General features: G+C 35.7%; 1 protein-coding gene across 2 annotated transcripts; it reads left to right on the top strand.

Moving 5' to 3' along the window:
• The first annotated feature begins 2,140 nt into the window (after window positions 1–2,140).
• Window positions 2,141–23,764, top strand: LOC127855987 (D-3-phosphoglycerate dehydrogenase-like). Of its 2 annotated transcripts, XR_008037804.1 has the most exons (12): window positions 2,141–2,362; window positions 5,570–5,721; window positions 6,935–7,000; window positions 9,703–9,856; window positions 10,869–11,001; window positions 11,824–11,972; window positions 13,176–13,328; window positions 14,579–14,711; window positions 17,683–17,825; window positions 19,959–20,172; window positions 20,579–23,208; window positions 23,342–23,764. XR_008037804.1 is itself a non-coding variant. In XM_052391922.1 (11 exons), exons 1-11 carry the CDS (start codon window positions 2,210–2,212, stop codon window positions 20,734–20,736), a joined length of 1,608 nt encoding a protein of 535 aa, XP_052247882.1. In that variant the 5' UTR covers window positions 2,141–2,209; the 3' UTR covers window positions 20,737–23,764. The 2 variants fall into 2 exon arrangements, 1 of the variants encoding a protein (XP_052247882.1); XM_052391922.1 differs by having other exon boundaries at window positions 20,579–23,764.

Raw genomic sequence — 23,764 nt, 5'->3', positions numbered from 1 at the left:
TGATTATGATTTGGTATAAATGTGAAAGATAAATGTTAAACAAATTGGATATGTCTAATGAGCAAAATCTATATGACCATATATTTTAAATTACGTTCTAAACGGTTGATCTAAAGCATTTATCTTTATGTCCAAATGAAGGTACTAAGGCTATTTACTTATATATTAGATAGCATGTCATGAATAATCACCGTCATGACCAATATTCAAACTTGACATAGACATCATCTAAATACCACTTCTGACCAAGTTTGGTGAAGATCGGATGAAAACCGAGAGAGCGGACACTTAATAAGACCGACTGACTGACAGACCGACAGACAGACAAGTTCTATCCTATGTAGCACCCTAAACTTCGTTTGTGGGGGTATACTAAGTACTATCTCCATAATATGACATTTAAACATTTTATGTACGCATTCCTTTTTTCCAGAATCAGTTGTTTTTACGATTTAATTTTACCCGTGTTTCTTTAAACTCAACCAATACAGTGATTTAGGGTCACTTCGAGCAAACGTTAGCGTTGCGTAAAGGGAAGTGCTCCCTATAAGCAGGGCTCAAATTAAGGGAGTTTTACCATTCTCTTTTTAATTGTGTTGCTACGCATAAGTATCGTCTTGATGATGCGATTCAAATAGGCACAACCGACATAGGATTTTATGAAGAACAAATGTGCATTTGCCTCATAAAGACCCCTTCGCTACCGTTATCTAGAGCCCTGCTATAAGTAAAATTAAACACGATTGTGTTGATCCGCATTATCCGTTGTATTTTCATTTCTCTGAAACTCAAGTTACCAATAAAAAACAAGTTCATTATGTACACATTTATTTAATAATAAATATTATCTTATTTGAAAATTGCAATTATAATAAACATAGTATAAATTAATAGTAATGTGATTTTTGAAAAATATATTTTCAAAATGTTTCGTATGAATAGCCATAATATAAATAAATGCATTTAAGGTAGAAGATAAAACTCAGTTATTAGAGTGCCCGCTTTGTTGAAAGTCTCCGAAATCTGAAGTGCCCTTTATCGGTAAACAAAGTGCCTGCAACTTTATTATGCCACCTATTACAACATGCACTATCTTTGTTAATATTTCATTGACTACTATCAAAATTTCAGTATTTGAAGCACAGTGATTACTTTACATGCTGGAATAGCAAACAATTTCTTGCAATAATTCTAAGTACTTTTATTTTGTTAAAATGTTTACTGTTCATCCAGTTTATGCTGTTTTCCGATCGAATTTTCTATTTTTGGGCAAAACTGTACCATTCTTCCGTGAAATTGTGTATTCCCAATACAAAAGGATACACCATTTATCAACTCGACCATGTGTCTTGTCTTAAAAACTAATCTTTAGGATATAACTTTAAATAAAACAGAGGAACTTACCTCTCGCGCGTGGCGTTTGTTGTTCTCTGTTAGTGAAGTGCCATCCGTCAACGAAGTATTCGCATACCCGGCGTGACTACTAGCAATTAATTAGGACTAGTCTAAGCTTACGTTAAATAGTTAGAAATAACATTTTTATATAACGATAAAGTCGTGTCATCTTTATGGGTCCTCAGTCATGGTAATCGTCTACCCAAATAATTATAAAAAGATTGTTGGTCTGCTCTTAACAAGACCTCAGTCAGGAAACAACTTGCCTGCCTCAACAAGTTTATCGTGCACATTTCACAAATAATGTTCGTGTGTCTGTCACTTAAGGCCAGATGTACTACATGTATTTGTGAAATATTCCAGACTTAAAGCAAACGATTTTATTTGCCGCGAAACGGATGTGTTCTTCAAATGCGATCTTCGCATATAGCATTATACCGTTCATAATAAAATAAAGAAACATGTTATCGAGCTATATTTATATCAAATTATAATGATAAATAAATAATGAAACGCATTTTTAATAAATTTGAATGAAAAAATCAGTTTAAACAATATTTTTCCTTTAGTAGATCTACACCTGTTCCGTTTATAATAAATGTGCGCATTTCAAAATAATCACTAGTACTCGAGCATTTTAGTGTTTTTTTTGTTTTTTTTTTAATGGTTACAACGCCTCGCCGTACTAAAGTTGTCACCAAGATAAGTAATTCAGTCGTGAATGATTGATTTATAAAGAGTGACTGTCCTTGACGCACAAATATCACGCAAATGACACGGTCGGTGTAGTGGCTTTCATTTCGCACAGATTCGCATGGTGGTAAACATGAGTTTTCAGCTAAAAAGCGTGTTCATAAGCGACGATGTAGACCCACGATGTGTAGAAGTTCTTAAAGAATATGGTATAGGTGTTGTCATCGATACCAAACTGCATCTGGATAAGGAAAAGTTTCTGCAAGAAATTTCTGTAAGTTTTTGTACGGAAGAACAGTAAGTCATACTTGTATTGTAAAAGAGTCTGTGAAATAATATTTGCCAACGTAAGCAGATGGTAATCCGCGTAGGCCTATTGCATCACTTAAATTGTTAAATACGGAATACTTATATAAATGTCCTTATTGGAGACACAATGTTTAAACAATGCTTTATATGGCATGTGCATATAGACCTATTTAAAAGGAAAAACTGCCGTTTACTGGTACAAAGATGTAACACGTACAGAAATATTTTCCGCCCATGCTAGCGCCATATAATGACAAAATATAATTGATGTTTATTGAATTAATCAAACTGATTGTAGAACTTTGTATTAAATGTTTATTTTAAGACCAAATCTAGTTTCAGCAATAGTCATATATTAAACAAGATGGATATTATGGTCCTAATAAGTTCACACACAAAATTGTTGAAGACTTGAAATGTAAGAAGGTACATTTTTAGTACAGAGAACAACATGATTGACCTTTATAAACAACACCCGTACCCATATACCATAAATGCACCCACATCCCAGTGTTGTCATCACAACTTAGCTTATGTCAAGCACAACCTTTTATTGGCCAAATTTGACTTTTGAGTTTCAAGTGTGACCTTGACCCTGAAGATTATGAGGCAGGTGATACAAGTGACACTTGTCGTCTCATTGTAGTCATTTGTGATAAGTTGTCTAAATATTGAATGATGAATGAAAAAAATAACAGCCAGGACAAGCTCTTAAAAAGCCAAATTTGACTTGAACCTTTGAGTGTGTCCCTGACCTCTGTTGTAGGGAGACAAGTTGTAACAAACAAAATGTTGTTTTCATGAGGTTGTCATTTGTGATAAATTGTTGTAAAATAACATGATGAAGTAACAGTCTTAACAAGCTGTTTTTTTACCAAATTTGATCTAGCTGTGACCTTGACCTTTGAGGTCAGGAGACAACAAGTGACACAACATCTCTTGATAAATTGAATGTGTTCACAAAGTTATTTTAAAATTCATCAATATTTTGCAAGGATATGGATGTGAGAGGACATTTTGAACAGATCAACCTTCTTACTGCAACTTCTGTATGTCCCCTTCCTTAAAAGAAGTAATATAATTAAATAAACAGCGAAAAGCGATAACACACACACATGATAAACACAACCAAACTGGTAGTACTGCATCCATAATATATTCAATAAAATTTGAGTTCTTTATATGTTAAATAAAGTAAAATTTATTATCAGAGTGGGAACAAGGTTTTTCTCAGATTTGACCTGGTGACCTTTTTTTAACGCAAGTGACTCCCATCAAAACTCTGCATACATACAATCAAGATTCACAACCTGATCAAGATGCATCTACATTGAGTCATAATTTTCCAGGCCTGTAGAGTGGGTACAAAGGTTTTTGTAAGATTTTACCTGTTGACCTAGTTTTTGGATGCCTGTGAGCCAGATTTGGACTCGGCCTAGTTTTGCTTACCAAGTTTCATCAAGATTGAGTGAAAATAGCCCTATACAAAGTTGAGCACTGTGTTCTCAGCGGAGTTAAAATAGCTCTATATCACTTTGCATAAATTTGTTGCGCACCAGAAGCCAACTGTACTGTTCGATTGTGTGTGCATTTCATATTTGTAATATATCATCAATGTGTCACTTAAAAGCTGCCTCAGTGACTAGATGGAGATAAAAAAAAAAGAACTGTCAAATCTTGATCTAGACATGTTGAAGTTCTCAAAAGTTGCATTTGACAACATTTAAGGATTTGGTATTTAACTATGTTCGGTTACATTTTAAATGTAAGCATACTTATACTACTGCAAAACATTTTTTTACTAAATTATAATATGTTGTAACCTTTCAAGAAGCTATTGAAGGTATTGTAGATAGTTATTAAAACATTATAAAATTAAATATTTTGTTATGCAATGTACTTTCCATACGAAGATACATCATACTTTTTCCTAAAATGATCATAAAAAGTTTCAAAGGATGCTGTGTACTAGATGTATCTATATACACACACACACACACACATATATATATGGAATGTTTTGTCATACATGTACTTTGATATTTCTCCTTTTATTAACTGGTTACTAATCCGTGATTTAATATGCACTTAAAAGCATATTAACCTATCTCAGTGGTCATTACCATAAATTAATTGTTTGGTAAAAAGCAATTTACTAGAACTTAAACACACAAATTTGAAACCATATTGCGTAAATGATGCAATAACATAACTGCATGTTGTAAGTCTTCATTAACTTGCACTCATATTTTACTATATGTATATCTATCAGTTAAATGTGAACATGAAATATGGAGATTTCCATATAAGATTTGAATTTTGTGACTCTTAAATTCTTAATTTTAATAGTAATATTAATATAGAATTGTGTATTCAGGCAAATTTGCACCATATCTGTTTATCCTGAAAACTGAATAGCCAAATGAGTGATTCGTTGAGAAGCTGAATGCTGATTGTAATAAGATTTAATAACGTGGTTTAAACACACACAAAATCCTATGTATGAAATAATGTCATTCCAACTTAGATTAAATCAAGTTGGTAATATTAAAGACAGATCCAGAATATTAAAGCGGCAATGTCACGGTTTTTGGCTGTGATAAATTATTTTCAAAACCTTATATTTGTTTATGCCCCTGGATCGAAAGATCGGGGGTATATATTGTTTTTTGCCTGTCTGTCTGTCTGTCATTCATTCATTCATTGTGTGTGTCCCAAAACTTCAACCTTTGTTAAAGTTTTGCAATAACATTTGCATTATTGAAGATAGCAACGTGATATTTGGTATGCATGTGTATCTCATGGAGCTGCACATTTTGAGTGGTGAAAGGTCAAGGTCATCCTTCAAAGTCAAAGGTCAAATAAATGGCATCAAAGTGGCGCAATAGGGGGCATTGTGTTTCTGACAAACACATCTCTTGTTAATTTATACTTTGTCAATTATAAAATATTGACATGTGTTTGATAATGTTTCATTTTATGGAAATGTAATTAAGCACATTGCTGAGTTAAAATTGAACATTTGACAAATAACAGATTTTTTGTATGAGAAACAGATACATAAAATTACCTGTTACTGTTTGGTAGACATCCCATAGTGTATTTCACATAAAATATCATAAAAATAATTTTTCTTAATGTTCAAACTTTCTTCTCTTTAATTGTTTGCTAGAAACATGATGGTCTTATTGTGCGGTCGGCAACGAAGGTCACAGCAGCAATCATCGAGGCAGGAAAAAATCTGAAGATCATTGGTCGGGCTGGGACAGGAGTGGACAACATCGACTGTGATGCTGCCACGGCCAGGGGGATTATTGTTATGAAGTGAGTTCTGTTGGTGTATGTTTAAAGATCTGTTTAAAAAAATAAGCCAATTCATAAGGAATAAACGCATGTGAACTGTTCCAAGTTTATGCGGAGTGGCTTTGTTTCGATGTATCAAAGGAAAGGTTGTTGTTTTTATGCCCCCGGTAGGGTGGCATATAGCAGTTCAACTGTCCGTCAGTCTGTCCGTCTGTCCGTCCAAAAACTTTAACATTGCCCATAACTTTTGCAATATTGAAGATAGCAACTTGATATTTGGCATGCATGTGTATTTCATGGAGCTGCACATTTTGAGTGGTGAAAAGTCAAGGTCAAGGTCATCCTTCAAGGTCAAAGGTCAAAAATAAAAATTCAAGGGAAGTAACTAGCTTTAAAGGGAAATTTCTATTTATCATTTGTCAGGTAAAGATCATTTTCACTAGGGAAGTAACATAAAATATTACTTCCCTTGTGAAAATGATCTTAACCTATTTGTCAGGTAAAGATCATTTTCACAAGGGAAGAAATATAAAATATTACTTCCCTTGTGAAAATGATCTTTACCTGACAAATGATAAATAGAAATTTATGTAAAATGTACCTGCCAAATGATATAATCCAAAGGGATATTAAAAAAAATCAAAGCGGTGCAGTAGGGCTGCATTGTGTTTCTTACAAACACATCTCTTGTTTAATTTATTATTGGGACTCTATTTTTGCGAGGACTAGATTTTGTTTAGGGCATCTTTCAATGACCATATGGCTGTTTGTCACAGCCGGGGCATGCCCCATCCCAGATTTACAGAAGGTATACTTTGCCTTGAAGTATCATATTCACAAATACAAAATAATGACTAAGAACAGAAAAAGATATTGTACTAGTATGAGTCTCTTGTATGCATATCAAGGTTTTAGTATGGAACTTATCAAGGTGCTAATCATTAATTAATCAGATACACTATTTGTGCATTGAAACCTTGATATGTTTATAGATGCCAGAGTTTTTTGGAAGAATTGTGCACTCTTCACAGGCTAATCAGGGACAACATTTGAACACTTTTGGCCCAATCTGGATGTCTGCTCAGAAGAGACTTCCTTCAAACAAAAAATACCATAAAAATAGAAAGTGGCATCCATGATTCACCTTTGCTAATCTTCGGACAATATATTACACCAATTCATTAAGCCCAGTTTTTCTGAATGAGTCTCAATTAATGATTGTTAAATGTTTCAGCACCCCTGGAGGAAATACGCTGAGTGCAGCTGAACACACGTGTGCCCTTATTTGTTGTCTGTCAAGGTATGGTAACATACATAAGTCTATATTGTTATTATTGTAATTCTTCTGGGGTCCTTTGAATGTTTTTGTGTTATTGCTTTTCACTTTTCTGAACTTTTGGGATCAATATTTTTTGTCCATTGTCAGCATTCTAGTATCAAAGTGGCCACATTTATTGCACAATCTTCATGAAACTTGGTTGGGCCATTTCATGTCTAGGTGAAGTTTGAAACTGAGTAATATGGGGTCAAAAACTAGGTCTGATTAAATTCAAAGCTTGTGAACACTTGAAATCTTTTTTTTTCCCAATAAACATGAAGCTTGCTTCATTTTTGTAGATATTTGCTTAAAATATTGTAAAAATACTTTAAGCAATTAAATATCTACAACAATGTACCTTTCTATTGATGAGCATGGCTTCCATGTAAGGAGGATCAGTTTTCTTTTAACAGTTTAATTTAAACCTAAATGTGGACACTAGAATTAATATATATTTTTCAATTATCAAGAAAATAGAAAATTATTATCTGCCTTTGCAGTGTTTATTTTCATTAAAATTAGCGTGGTGTAGAGGGACCAATTCCCAATGGAAATAAGTATATAATTTTCCAAAATGGGACCTAAAAATTCATGATTGAAGGTTTAAAAAAAATTAATATATATAAGTTTAAGCATTTAAATCCTTTCAAGTCCAAGTCAAGTATTTGTTAGCTAAAAGTCTACAACACTAATACTTCCCAATTTGAGTCAAAACAAAAATGGGCTTTTCTAGATGCAAAAGGAACTGGCCCCATTCTCAAAATGAAGAAGAAAAAACACTGCTTTGAAGAGCTATAGTTATTTATAAGGTTGTGTGTTATATAGTTTCACAAGTATCCATACAATTATGTGTCCACCAACGACGTTTATGGTATATTTACTAATCCCAATATACATGATTGTGGAAGGGCATGAATATGAATTTCATTTTCATATTCACAAGCACACAGTTGACAAATCAATGTGAGTATGCCAGCTGTGTATAAGTTCAAATATATCACAGTTCGTGTACGCAATTAAGAGTGCAAGTGTTCATATCATTCAGTGACATAATGTGTATTTACAGCTGTAAATGTACTGTTTTTTGAGAAATTGTATAATGTAATTCAATGCATATTTTAATATGTGGTTCATATTATTTTGTATATTACTTTATGAGTATGCAAATCAGTTCAATATCATGTACATGTAGCATTCTGACCTGCTGAATATGCCATTTTTTGTTTGTATAAAATTCTAGCGAACATTTTCCGGCAACTTATCCATATCTGTATATTTACAAGTCTAATTAAATAGACCTGCCTATATGCTCAGCGTCTTTATGAAGAAATGATGATCAGGACCTACAACTGTTTCTAGTTTTTTAGCAGGATTATGTCCCCTTTTATTAGTTGCCATCATATATGGTCACTGACCAGGCACACATCTCTGACCTGTAATTCAGGGGAATTAGTACTTAGATTCAGGTTTGGGTTTGCTTATCAATAACTGTGGCTTGCATAGACCAACCTTGATGGAATTTAATAAACATGTAGTCTGAAAGCTTGCATGCTGGGTACTCTTCATATGGGGCCAGTTAGGTCAAGATTACTGTTGATAAAAATAAAATAAGAGTTTCTTGTAATTTTGATGACATTATGCGTATAAAGAAGTTAACATGCTTGCATGATGATCTAGCTTGGGATTGCAATTAGGGTCATTTAGGTCAAGGTCATTGTTACAAAGTTTTATAGAGAAATTCCATTCAATTCAAATTTCGGACTGAGGTGTTTTTCTGTAATTTTGTGTTCATGTTCATTACATGCAGATCTTGAAGGGATTTAATTTTGGGCCATTTGGGTTTGGTTTATTGTAACCAAATAAAGAAAAAATGTGTCTACTAACATGAGAGTTATAGCTAGCATGCATGTGGACTAACCTTTAGATCTCATTTGTAGCCGGTCAGGCCAAGGTAAAGGTCACTGTTCCTAAAATATTAAAACAGTATCTGTGCATTAAAGTTTTAAAGTTTTGATGGAGCTTTTGCTCTCATATTTTTGTAGATAGCCTATGTTCGAACCTTGCTTTGGATTGCAAGTTATTTAAATAAAACTTTGTTTATTGGTAAACCATTTAAAATCAAGTTTTTTGGCATGGCCAGGCTTCTTGTAGTTATATTAATTTTTATTTAAAGTGTGCATTTTACTATGTAATTATGACAACACATTATATCAGAGACTGACAGAAAATGTCAATTACACTAGTAAAAAGAAAAATAATTGACCCTGCTCTCTTGGGACAGCACTTGTGCTACAAAAAGAAATGCAATGTATTGAAAATAGAGTCTTAAATACTGGTCTTTATTTCATTGGAAACATTACAGCTATTGGAGTGTACTTCTGAAATTTCTAGGAATATTCACTTTTATTTTATGCTTTTCGATTGTTTATAGAGAAATATCATTGAATTAAAACTGATAATTCACTGTTTCAAACAGTGAAAAAAAAAGTGATAATTATCAATAATTTTCATTGTTGTTCGGAACTATTTTTAGATATCTTTTGTTCGCCCTTTGTGACCCTTCCCCCCTAATGTTACCGAGTGTAATTACTCTGCGTTGAATGTTTATAAATACATACTCTGCTTCTTTTCTTCTTGGCGTTCACTCTACACAATCACGCCAGTTTCTTCCTCTATATTTTCAGAGATATTCCCAATGCGGTGGCAACCATGCGTGCGGGAAAATGGGATCGAAAGAATTTCATGGGATCAGAACTATATGGAAAAACGTTAGGAATAATAGGCCTGGGAAGAATTGGGAAGGAAGTGGCACTAAGGATGCAGTCCTTCGGAATGACGGTAGAGCGCCCTTTGTTATTCTGGGGACTTGTGTGAAAAGCATTCCCATGTATAAGGCCATCTTCGAAGATAGCCTTTGAGTCTCCACTCTGCTGAGAATTGTGTACTCAAAATCTCCCACCAAAAACAATCTTGTTTGGACCAATAGTTTATAATGTTTGCCCTCAGCATAGTCTTACTGGGCTTTATAGATACTAAAGCTGTGCTTAATTTGTTTGAAGTCCTTGTAACTGCAAAGGTTTAAATCTCATCTCATATCTGTCAACTGAATCAATTAACAGTAATGCAATTTGGTTCTATTAGCCCCTATTCAGGAAATCAACACTCAACAGTTCTTGCTAATCAAATATCAGCCTAGTAGTTAAACTGGGTGTAGAATCAATTGGGTGTTCAGGGATTTACATCATAAGGGCTGGACAGAATGTAAACACACATTTGAGAACTTTATTGTGCAATTATCTCAAGTGATTGAAATTACGATTTTTGCAAATGTATTTCAAAAACTTTAAAAGATATTTGAAAAAAGTGTTAACATTCTGTCCAGCCCGTGTGTGAACCCTGTTGATCTTGCACTCTGAATAGGGCATCAGTTTGTTTTGAATGCTGGCAAAGTCAGGAGCAGATTATTGACTTCAGAGTCCTCTTTTTAATAAAGACCCCTGTTAATAAATGACATACAAATCCATATACAAATATTTCACAATTCAACGTTCCCAATTTAATAGGTACTTCATATATACCCATTCCTAAATTTGTATGTGGATTTGTATAATTTAAAGATAAAGTTGCATATTATTGGTTGAATTAGGTTGTTTAATGTTATTTTACTTATCCAAAACAACTCTTAAAGATGCACAAGTATAAGGTCTGTAAGACCTTGTCACTTATGATAAGGGACATATTTCCATCTTTTTGCAAAAAAGATTTCTTTATTAATTTTGGCGTCTGTTTACTACACCCTGATATGTACAGGAAAAACACGTCAACATGTCTTCATATTTATGGTTTGCAGACTATTGGCTATGACCCAATTATTCCTGGCACTGTGAGTGCAGAGTTTGGCGTAGAGTGGATGGAATTAGAACACCTGTGGCCCAGGGTTGACTACATCACTGTGCACACGCCCTTGATACCACAAACCACAAGTGAGAGTTCAATCTGAAAAGTATTGCAAATATTTCATAAATCTCCCGCAAGAGAGTTGTTGGTAGATTTTAGGAATTATTTACTAATCAGATGGCTTGCTTGCAGCACATGTTGTTTTTTTTATTTGCTGTTTTAAATTGGACTTACAAAAGCTTCTTCGCTGAAAGTAAATTGTCACTGGTGACATGGACAGGGGACATCAACCTGGTACAACTTTTGGATTTATTAAGTAAATAAAAGTGAAGACATTGTAAAATAGGTAAAAACAATATAGTGGAGCATTATTTCATTGATTGGATATTACTTTTCCTTATATAGTTGTATGTCAGATTTAGTCTTCAAAAAGCCTTCAGACAATAGAATTGATTCTTTGTAAATGAATGTTGAACCCTCTTTAAATTTGTCAATCTTGATTGAGTATTTGATTGCCTAGAAATCCTTTAGCTTAATGAGACACTCAAGTCTGATTGCTGTGTAGAACAAGTGCTACCATTAAAAGAAGATTAAATGAAGCTTCTGACAACACTCACTGATAAGATATTGAACCTATCAACTCCTTTATTCCAAATTTACTCTAAACCCTTTGCATGCTGGGAAATGTGTCATCTGCTAAAATGTTGTCTGCTGAATTTCTAAAATATGCATTTTCTTCGATTTTTTTTCAAAGAATACTATAAGAATAGCAAACAGTTTGGATACTGATAAGACACCACCTACTGTGGCGTCTCATCAGGATCCGAACTGTTTGCAAAGGCGTTCAAAATTCGGTTCCAGCACTGAAAGAGTTAATTGTTGTTTGTGTTTGTTACATCACTTTGTAGACCTGATCAACGATGCTGTGTTTGCCAAGTGCAAGGCAAGGGTGCGGGTCGTGAACTGTGCCCGGGGCGGGATCATAGACGAAGACGCGCTGTTGAAGGCCCTGGAGTCAGGGCAGTGTGGAGGGGCCGGGCTAGATGTGTATATCAATGTAAGTGATTTGGACCACATTATGCTGTAATAACTACCCCTGCAAAAAATTTTTTTTAGAGGTTAATGACATTAATTCTGTCATAAACATGAAGTAAGTCAGTTTATTAGTCTTGATAAAATGTTATTAATTTGTGGAATAAAGGCATGACATCCACATTTCTCAAGTGAAACCTTATAATGTCATCAATATGAAGAATTCATGTTCAAGACACTGTCTTTTGTTCACTGATCCTAATATTATTGAGTATTTCCCATTCGTAGATAGTGTTGCGGAAGTATTTGTCATGTTTGTGACATACCTGGTTAGATATGTGAGTGGCATATGGCTAACAACCCATTTTTGCATGACCCGGCACATCAGAGATTGTACAGAACTAGTACAATAAAAACTTCTCCAGGGCTTAGTGGATCCTTGGCCAAAGTAGACTTGTATAAAAGTAAGTTATGTTGACTGAAGAATTTTCTGTTAAATAGCTATTTGGCTACAGTTTGTTATGCCTTTATTTGAAGAAGGCAGCATATAGCAGTGGCGGTGGCCAACTTTCTAGATGTTTGTCCAAAAACGCGTGTCTCGGGTATAACTGTGCCATATATGGATGGATATTAAGATTCCTTGGTACAACTGTAAACCATCATAAGTGTTGCATGTTATCTCTTTCTTGAAAGTCAAGGTTACATTTAGAGGTAAAAGTTCAAATGTAATCATAGAATTTTTTTTACAATTCCTCTCTCAGCAAAATGTTTCCATATCATGATGAATACAAAAATAACTGTACTTATGTAAACTATCAGACATTGACGGGCAACATGTAATATCTGTCTCCTTACCAGAAAGTTCAAAATTACAATTTAAGGTCAAATTTCAAATTTGAAAATTCTTTTCTCAGCCATAATTTTGCAATATATTGATAGAGTTTAAAATTACTTCAGAAGAATGTAAACCATCATGAGACAGCATGTTACGTGAAACACCCCTCTTTCTACCTTTAAAGGTCAATGATAAACTTAGAGGTCAAAGTTGGAATTCAAAAACAAAAGTGGAATGTGAAGGAATGGGTGTCCTTTGTACAATGTTGTTGTTTTTTCAACCTCAAAAAATAAAAAATCACAAGAATGCTTACATGATATGGTAAATTTGGCTGATGAAAATTGTTGAGCTAGTGGGAACCCTCTTTCATGTATTCTCTATGTCTTTACACAGGAGCCGCCCACGGACTACAAGCTTGCCCAGCACCCGAAGGTGATTGCGACCCCTCATCTAGGGGCCAGCACTGTGGAGGCCCAGAAACGTGTTGCTGTAGAGATTGCTGAGCAGTTTGTCGACCTAATGAAAGGGAAATCATTGTTTGGGGCGGTAAGGGAATTAACCAGAACTATTTTTTACAATTACTTTTTGTTGTTTATTCAAGGATTTGCATTTTTTTTTTAAATTATGCAACCATTTAATTTTGTTAAACACAGTTACCAGATCATTTGTTTCAAGCAATCCAGGAGCTTCTAGACCGTGATACATCATGTTATTTAACCCACTTGTGCCTAGCGTCTAGAAAAAAGGCCTTGGCAAACAGCATAGACCCAGATGAGACGCCGCATGATGCCGCGTCTCATTAGGGCATGCGCTGTTTGCTTAAAGGAATTTCTGTGAGACATATTCTAAATATAGAAATAAATATACTAGACATCCCTAATTTTGGGAATAAATTGATCCAATTTAGAAAGATGGGAGAGTTCACTAGGCATAAATGGGTTAATGTTATGTAATAGCGGCCAGTGTAGCTCCTGATCAGACTCTGCAATTGGGCAACTGCATCAAAAGCCTAAGGCTCTATGGAATACTCTTGTGTCCATCGCCTGGGTAGAATCAGTACTCTTGTGTCCATCGCCTGGGTAGAATCAGTACTCTTGTGTCCATCGCCTGGGTAGAATCAGTACTCTTGTGTCCATCGCCTGGGTAGAATCAGTACTCTTGTGTCTATCGCCTGGGTAGAATAAGTACTCTTGTGTCTATCGCCTGGGTAGAATCAGTACTCTTGTGTCCATCGCCTGGGTAGAATCAGTACTCATGTGTCCATCGCCTGGGTAGAATCAGTACTCTTGTGTCCATTGCCTGGGTAGAATCAGTACTCTTGTGTCTATCGCCTGGGTAGAATCAGTACTCTTGTGTCTATCGCCTGGGTAGAATCAGTACTCTTGTGTCTATCGCCTGGGTAGAATCAGTACTCGTGTCCACCGCCTGGGTAGAATCAGTACTCTTGTGTCTATCCCCTGGTAGAATCAGTACTCTTGTGTCCATCGCCTGGGTAGAATCAGTACTCTTGTGTCCATCGCCTGGGTAGAATCAGTACTCTTGTGTCCATCGCCTGGATAGAATCAGTACTCTTGTGTCCATCGCCTGGGTAGAATCAGTACTTGGTGTCTTTGGGGGAAATCTTAAGAATGCTCACACAGTGGGGATTCAAACCATGACCTCCGGACACCATATCCACTACGATTCATTGATTACAACTTGCTTCACATTAATAAGATATGCAGACTTGGTATGTTTTCGTCAGTACTATTGCAAGCTCAAGTTTTGAGTAGTGCTTACCTTCTCTTTCTTTGCAGATCAACGCCCAGGCGATGAACAACGCCCTCAGCCCAGACACCAGGCCCTGGGTGGAGCTGGGGCGCTGCCTTGGCACACTGCTTGGGAAACTGGGGGTCAACCCCAAACATGGAGTAAGCTTGCTTGCCTATGGTAGGTGTATGCAAGTGTTCTTCAGTATTTTAATGCCCTATATCAAAGATAATGGGATATTGCTTTTCTAATTTTCTATAGGGAGATGTATATCATTTCTGCTGAAGTAAAGTATTTGATGGGTGAAGGGTAGTGTACTATGTGATTGTGTTTCATAGCTGGGCGTTATACAAAGGTTTGTAAGAAAATCTGTACCTGTTTGTTGGGTTAGTTTTTTTACTTTGGTGTTTGAATATTGGTAAACTGTATCCACTTTGTATATAATCATGCTGTTTTTAGCTCACCTGAGCACAACGTGCTCATGGTGAGCTATTGTGATCGCCTTTTGTCCGTCCTGCGTCGTGCCTCGTCAACATTTACCTTGTTAACACTCTAAAGGTCACATTTATTGTCCAATCTTCATGAAACTTGGTTAGAACATGTGTCTCAATAATATCTTGGACGAGTTGAAATGGTTCCGGTTGGTTGAAAAACATGGCTGCCAGGGGGCGTGGCAGTTTTCCTTATATGGCTATAGTAAAACCTTGTTAACACTCTAGAAGTCACACTTTTAGTCCAATCTACATGAAACTTGGTGGGAGCATGTGTCCCAATAAAATCTTGGACTAGTTCGAAAATGGTTCCGGTTGATTGAAAAACACGGCCGCCAGGGGGCCTGGCAGTTTTCCTTATATGGCTATTGTAAAACCTTGTTAACACTCTAGAAGTCACATTTTAAGTCCGATCTTCATGAAACTTTGTCAAAACATGTGTCCCAATAATATCTTGGACGAGTTCGAAAATGGTTTCGGTTGGTTGAAAAACATGGCCGCCAGATGGCGTGGCAGTTTTCCTTATATGGCTAGAGTAAAACCTTGTAAACACTCTAGAAGTCACATTTTAGTCTAATCTTCATGGAACTTTGTCAAAACATGTGTCCCAATAATATCTTGGACGAGTTCGAAAATAGTTCCAGTTGAATGAAAAACATGGCCACCATGGGGCGGGGCAGTTCTCCTTATATGGCTTTACTGTATAGTAAAACCTTGTTAACACTCTAGAAGTCGCATTTGTGGTCCAATGCTCATGAAACTTTGTCAGAATATTTGAACTAATAATATCTGGTGCTAAGTTCAAAAATGGTTGAGATCAGTTAAAAAACATGGCCGCAGGGGCGTGGCATTTTTCCTTAAATGGCTATTTACTACAAAACCTTGTGAACACTCTCGAAGTCACATTTATTATCCATTTTTTGAAACTTGATCAGAACATTTGTTCTAACAATAGCTCGAGTGAGTTTAAAAATGGTTATGGTTTGTTGTAAAACATGGCCGCCAGGGGGGGGGGGGGGGGGGCAGTTGTCCTTATATGGCTTTAGTGAAAACTTGTTTTTTACACTATATTAGCCACATTTATTGGCCAATCTTCATGAAACTTGGTCAGAACATTTGTCCCAATGAAATTTTGCCAGAGATTGAAGCTGGGTCGTATGAGCTCAAAAACTAGGTCACAAGGTCAAATATAAAAAAACATGTTAAAGTCACTTTTTTGGTCCAAAATAATCTTCATGAATTAGCTGACATTTTTTTCTGAATAGTCTAGTTATTTTGGCTTTCAGGTGAGCGCCTTAGGGCCTGATGGCCCTCTTGTTTAATTTGTCACCACTTATGACCCCCATGAGGAGACATCATTTTGTGTGTAAAACCTGTCTCTTTTTCCAAGGTCAAGGTCACACTTGGTGGTCAAAGTTCGAACTTGGCCTTAAAGAGGCCGTCCAACAGATTTTGGCATGTATTGATGCTTATCATTAAATGCTTTATATTGATAAACAGTTTGAACTAAAACTAAAAATCAACAGTAAAAAAAACAAGAATATAATTTTTTTTAACTAAAAAAAGTAACCCTGAACAGGGCTCGTACCATTGACCCCTGGAGTCCTGGAGTAAAAAGTCTCCCTCCTAGACCACTCGACCATCCATGCTCATGCTAAGAGCGGATGTATTTTTATGCCCCCAGATTGAAAGACCAGGGGTATATTGTTTTTGGCCTGCCTGTCTGTCTGTCATTAATTCATTCATTGTGTGTCCCAAAACTTTAACCTTGGTTAAAGTTTGATAACCTTTGCAATATTGAAGATAGCAACTTTGTATTTGGCATGCATGTGTATCTCACGGAGTTACACATTTTGAGTTGTGAAAAGTCTAGGTGAAGGTCATCCTTTAAGGTCAAATGTCAAATATCATTGTATTTTTATTTTCTAAAACTTAAACCTTCGTTAAATTTTGGTCATAACTTTTTAAATATTGAAGATAGCAACTTGATATTTGGCATGCATGTGTATCTCATGGAGCTGCACATTTTGAGTGGTCAAGGTCAATGTCATCCTTAAAAGTCAAAGGTCAAATTTATGGCTTCAAAGCCGTGCAATTGGGGGCATTGTGTTTCTCACGAACACATCTCTTGTTTACCTATATAAGCAATCCTCGTAGTATTCCAAAATAAAACGACTAAAACAGAACTTTCAAAATTATTCAATTGTTTCGCGTCGCACAACGCTTTATAATTTTCAGGTTTTCAAATCATCAAAAGATGCATATAATAGATATTTAAGAGCATGATAAATGGTCAGTATTACTATTTCCTCAAAGATATCATAACTAAAACGAAAATTTGCGAATCTGAAACAACTTTTTTCATTTTGTTAATTCTGAAATCTGTTTGACGGCCCCTTCAAATTAGCTTGCTGGTCTGTAACGTTGTCATTTATCATGAAGTTTTTGAATAACTTGCCACAATTAAATTTCATGCTAAGACTGTGTTTCTTGTGGATCACTCATCTTATTAATTCAAAGGTCAAGGTCACACTTTAAGTTCAAAATTCAAGTTTGGTCATACAAATCTTGTTTGTGACATGAGTTATAAGACAAAAGTTGAATGTCGGGGCATCCAAGCCTAATGCACATGTCATGTCTGGTTAATTCATATACCCCAGGTCAGGTCTTGAAGAATGCAGGTCAGTATCTCAGTGCAGCTGTACTTGCCGGTCTCCTAGGTAACAGCACACACTGTGGTTGTGAGGGCCTGAACTTGAATCTCGTTAGTGCGCCTGCACTCGCCAAGAAACTTGGCATACAGGTAAGTGAGATCTTAAGCATATAACTGTTCTGGGCCTATATTTACCAACTGAATGGTAGACTCAAGAATAAAAAAAACAGAAAACATGCTTCAGGGTTATATAATATATGTGTGTATATATATATGTATAGGCTTCCACCCCAGCTTATGTCATTTACAATATGCTATCAATTAAAAAATGTGTAATAAGAGATGTAGAGTTGCATTTAAAATCAATAGGTTGGAACAATGCAGACTCCATTATGGATTAATTATAGTTTTATATTCAAATAATTACATTTGCAAATTTACCGGTATTTGGTTGTGAATATTTTTCAAGGAATCATTTTGTTGTTCATCCAGGCTACCCAGTAGTGAGTTTTCTAAAATCTAGCGCATTCCAGAAAAGGTCTTTTGCTCAAATAAACCTCGTCTGATAACGATTGATTGAGGGGGAGAGTTGGAAGAGCCCAGGGCTGGCAATTGAGGGGGAGGAAGGGTTTGAAAGAGCCCAGGGCTGGCCATTAAGATTGGGGGGTGGAAGAGCCCAGGGCTGGCTATTGAGGGGGAGGAGGGGTTTGAAAGAGCCCAGGGCTGGCTATTGAGGGGATTAAAGTGGGGGTGGATGAGCCCAGGGCTGGCGATTTAGAGGGGAGGAAGAGCGCGGGGAAGTCGATTGGGGGGGGGGGTTGGAAGAGCTCAGGCCTTGCGATTGAGGGGGAGGGTGTAAGAAGAGTGCAGTGCTGGCAATTGAGGGCAGGGCAAGAGCACAGGGCTGGCGATTGAGGGGTGGGTGGGTTGGAAGAGCACAGAGCTTGCAATTGAGGGGGGTGAGTGGGTTGGGAGAGTGCAGGGCGCACAATTGAGGGGAGAGGGCAGAGCGCAGGGCTGGAGATTGGTGTGGGGGGCTCACTGCCAAATCCTGCTATTCAACTTATACTCAACTTGTGATTGTTCATGTAATTATTACAGTAGCAATTTTTCCTTATCTTTGATATAAGTAGTTTAATTGTCACGTCTGTGCCTAAGTATAAATCTTTTTTTGATGGACTGAGCTTGCATAGCAAAAATATTGAGTAGCTTTAATGACCACCTAGATATTTAAAAAATGAAAAACAAACAAATGAGCAAAATAATTTGTGGTTATTGTTGACAATTAAATAGCCATCATTCTTGAATTAAGATGCTCTGCTTGTGTAAGAATTTTCTTTACACCCACATAATTCAGTTAATGAATGAAAATATTTTAATGCTCCCCATATTTATATATTATATATATATATATATATATATATATATATATATATATATATATATATATAGGGGGAGCATAAAGTTGCCAGTTTGGGGTTCCTTACTTCCTTACTTCCGTCACACTTTTGCTACAGTTACTCATAGCACCTTTAATACCTTATTGATCTCTTCCATATTTGGCATGTAGGTACCTTGCATGGACCTCTACCTTTTGATGCGCTTTAAGGTCACTGGGGTCAAGGTCACTGAGGCTAATAATAGATTTTTCGTCACACTTTTGTTACAGTTTCTCATAGCGCCTTCAATATTTTACCTATCTCTTAAGGCATGTAGGTACCTTGCATGGACCTCTACCTTTTGATGAGGTTTGATGTCACTGGGGTCAAGGTCACTGAGGCTAATAATAGATTTTCTCAAAGTCACACTTTGGTTACAGTTTCTCTTAGCGCCTTCAATATTTGACCAATCTCGTATATATTTTGGATGTAGGTGCCTTGCATGAACCTCCCCCTTTTGATGAGGTTTAAGGTCACTGGGGTCAAGGTCACTGAGGCTAATAATAGATTTTTTCAAGGTCACACTTTTTTCCACACAGACCATATATTGACAAAGCATCATTGGGGGAGCATCCATCAGTTTTACTGATATCCTTGTTTAACATTTATTAAACCTCTGCAAACCATTGGAGTCACTGTCCATTGGATGGTCAGTTCCCATTAAAAAAATGTTTATTGAACATATTACATCCACATTTTTTAAACAGTTAAATTCAAATTTCAAATACATGTATGTTATCAACATGAGAGAAATTCATACCAAGTCAAGTTTGTTACAGCGTTATTGTTATGAACTGTGCCAGTTAGATGATGTATTACAACATCCTCAATTTGACTTCTACAGGTGCAGGTATCAATGCACGATATTGCCACGAACTTCCATGGACCTCTTGTCCTGGTTACCATTGACAACCAGACTGTGGGAGGCACAGCTTCTGGGGGCCAGCCCCTTTTGGAGAGTATCAATGGGACCCAGTTCTCTCCCTTGGCGGCCCTTTCAGGGCAGGTAATTGTGTTCAAGGCATCTGCTGACCCTGGGCTCCTGGCCACTATAGCAGGTATTATGGCAGTTTGAAGACCATGTATTATTTTGGTGGAAAGTAGTTGGTTAAATGTTCCCCGCCATACCTTGGGGACAGTAGTCCCAGCTCAGGAACAATGTTGAAGCTTATTTCCAAAGACACCTGGGTACTGGTTCAGCCAATGATTTGAAGACTTAATCTAAACATTTTGGATTTAAAAGTCAAAATACTCACTTCATGTTTTTCTACTTCTCCTGAGCACAACATGCTCAAGGGTGGGCTTTTTGAGGGGTATTAAATCAAATTAGAGTTTTGTGTGTAACTTTTGTTCTATTTTATGGCTTCCCTTTCTTTGAAGACTTAATCTAAGGGAATGTATAGTCAAATTGCTCACCAGGAGTCTTGTTTCTGGGATTAAATTAAATGTGTTTTTCTATTTCAGGTCTTATTGCAGGTAAGGGGGCCCATATTCAGGGACTGTCGGTATCTGGCCACAAGGGAGGCACCCAGTGGGGTGTGGTCAATCTCCAGACAGCTCCAGAGGTGGGACTTCACGGGATATCAGCAGCTGTCCAATCAGCTTTCAGCATTAGCTTTTAGTGGACACATAGTCTTAGATTTCAGATTGTTAGTAATAGGTGAAATGTGATGCAGTAGTTAATATGTTGGTGCTGTATTCAAATGCTTATGAAATATTTGTATGGTTACGCATTAAACAAGTTTACAGATTTTTCTGTAGTACAGTTAATAATGTTAATATGAAGGCCCTGGAGATGGCAATTTCTTTTTCTATGATTATACATTTTATCACGATACTGGGTTTTTATGGCATTTAATTCAATAAAGTTAAAAATGTATGTCTGGTAAATTGGTTTCTATTTATATTATTATAACTGTCTGTGAATGACCTAGTAGGACTGCTAAGCCTTCAATTACTTATAATACTGGTATGTGATACTTAACATCCCAAACATTTTATACAGGAAACAAATTTGGTACAAAAATGCTCTACATTATAGTATTGTTATACTTAAGCAAATTGGTGTAAATGTCGATTTTTCACTGCAAAGGTTTTAAATTTTACAGCTTTTAAAGGTAGATAGGGAATAAATTGAAAATTATTTACAAATGCTATACAAGCTGGTTCTGTTATATTAAAGAACATGTTTTCAGACCAGTTTATAAAAATATATGGAATCTATGAACCATTTAACTTTTTAAAAACTAAGTAATCAAAGAAAAGAGTTAGAACAATCCATTTATTGGTAGTGTTGTATTCAAGAAAAAAGATTGTTTTTTCAGTTTATTGATAGTTTAATTATTTAAACTGTACCAGATTGTTCATTCTTAAATGTGTACCAGTCAAGGAACAACTTTGGTACTATATGTTTGTACAAATGTTTGGCATATTTGGTGCAATGTTTTATGGATTTGAAATGATGGGTACTGAGGATGCATATGTTTAGTTACAATGTTTTTATTTGTAAGAAATCAAATGGTTCTAAGTATTTGAAGATATACTTTATTTTGATAATAAAATACAGAATAAAGGCAAACTATGACTCATAATGAGATTTAATAGGGTCTTGTCTATTTAAGGAGCAATGGAAATAACTCACATTGGGCATCTGAACAAGCTTGCAATTGTTTGCTGATAGACGTCATTGTTTCTGTTTCAATTTGTGATGATTCTCCTGAGATGATTCATATTCTTTGATGTATTCGCACTCAAAGATTTTTGGTGAAACTATGGGTAGTTCAGATAAACGTTTAAGTTCAATTGTAATATTAGTTTGCATGGTTTCACATTTATGTTGCCTAGGACTTTGGTTAACCCTTTGCATGCTGGGAAATTTGTCGTCTGCTAAAATGTTGTCTGCTGAATTTCTAAAATTAGCATTTTCTTTGATTATTTTTCAAAGAATACTATCAGAATAGCAAACAGTTTGGAGCCTGATGAGACGCCACGTTCTGTGCGGTCTCATCTGGATCCAAACTGTTTGCAAAGGTCTTTAAAATTTGGTTCCAGCGCTAAAAGGGTTAAAGTATTTCAGGTGTCCGATCAGTTAAAATTAGGGTTCCAATCATAATGTTGTTTTCCTGTTTAATTCAAATATTAGATAATGCTACAATATTGAGACTGTATGAACTAATCGGAATATAATAAATGAGTAATATTCTTATAAAAATACAACAGACTTGTGTATCCATGAAATACTTGATGATCTACGCAATATATATTATTCTATTATTATTGGCATTATTTTGTAGCATCCAATAGTTTTTATGTAAAAATTCCATAGTATTAAGAAGCTTGTTATATTCTTAATTACGCCCGTACAATATATAAGTGCTATACGGCCAGTCATATGAAAACATGCAATATTGTTGAGTTTATAAATGTAAATGTTTTAATTTGTTCTGCTTGCTTTATTTATTCCCCCCAGGTTTTAGTAAAAATACCAACATTCCAAAATTCCATTCAGGGAACAGAAAAGCATACATACAGAATATGATAGAAAGGTATATAATGATTGTTATTAATATTTTTATATATGAATACATGGTAAATGATTAAAAAGTTTATTTTTTGGTCTTTGTAAATTATACTTATTAGAAACAAAATCAGTTTTTATCCTGATTTTTTCACAGTATGTTTGCATGTAGTTTGCCAAATGATGAATTAAACATCGGGATTATTATTGAAATTATTAAAGACAATTTATAGAATAGTTTATATGATGTTGTTTTTGTTGAAGTATATGTATTTATGTTATCATAAAGCTATACTTATTAAAAATGTAAATTGATTGAAGGGTGGAAAACATTATTTTATTTGTTTAAAACATTTCTTGAACAAAATGTAATTAAACTTTTGTTTATTTTCGTTTAATTGTTTCATGTTCTTGATAAACATTTACATATCGCACATGACAATAGACCAAGCAGTGTCCAGGTTGGGGCTCAAACAATAGAGTTATCGGCCCTTGTTCTTAAAAAAAAGCAGCAAATGTGAACCATCTTCTGTGCAGGCGTTTATATAGTTCCTATCAATTAAGTTCAGCCAGATAGGTGTCTGATGTGGGTCCTTCGTTGATGATGACATTGAGCTGTCAGAACTTTTTAACAGGTCAAAGGTCTATGTCACAAGGGCTGGTAAATCGTCATTCAACGTAGTGCCTATCAATTAAGTTCAGCCAGATAGGTGTCTGATGTGGGTCATTTTGTTGATGATGACATTGAGCTGTCAGAACTTTTCAACAGGTCAAAGGTCTATGTCACAGGGGCTGGTAAATCGTCATTTTATGTACCATAGATACCCACAGAAACGTCCTTTTAGGTATTAATTGCGATAAAACACTAGCTGTACATGACTGTATGCCGTCTTTCATTGGACAGAGCATGGTTCTGGACACTGTAAATATGCCCAGCATTTCATCATGATTTGTATGGTGTTACTAGAAATGATTGTTCAAAGCCCTCTCATTACACATTTTAGTGCCTAGGTCTACATGTGGGAGAATATTACCATATAAGTTATTATTAGTTGTTGAATGGCAAGGGGAGCGGACGTGTTTTAGGCATTCATTTTTGTTCTTGGTGAAAATTAAAAGTTTTGTCCAACAAG

This window comes from Dreissena polymorpha, chromosome 13, assembly GCF_020536995.1.
Source record: "Dreissena polymorpha isolate Duluth1 chromosome 13, UMN_Dpol_1.0, whole genome shotgun sequence".
NCBI lineage: Eukaryota > Metazoa > Mollusca > Bivalvia > Myida > Dreissenidae > Dreissena > Dreissena polymorpha.
The sequence above is the reverse complement of the archived record's forward strand: the minus strand, read 5'-3'. Positions and strand labels throughout refer to the sequence as shown.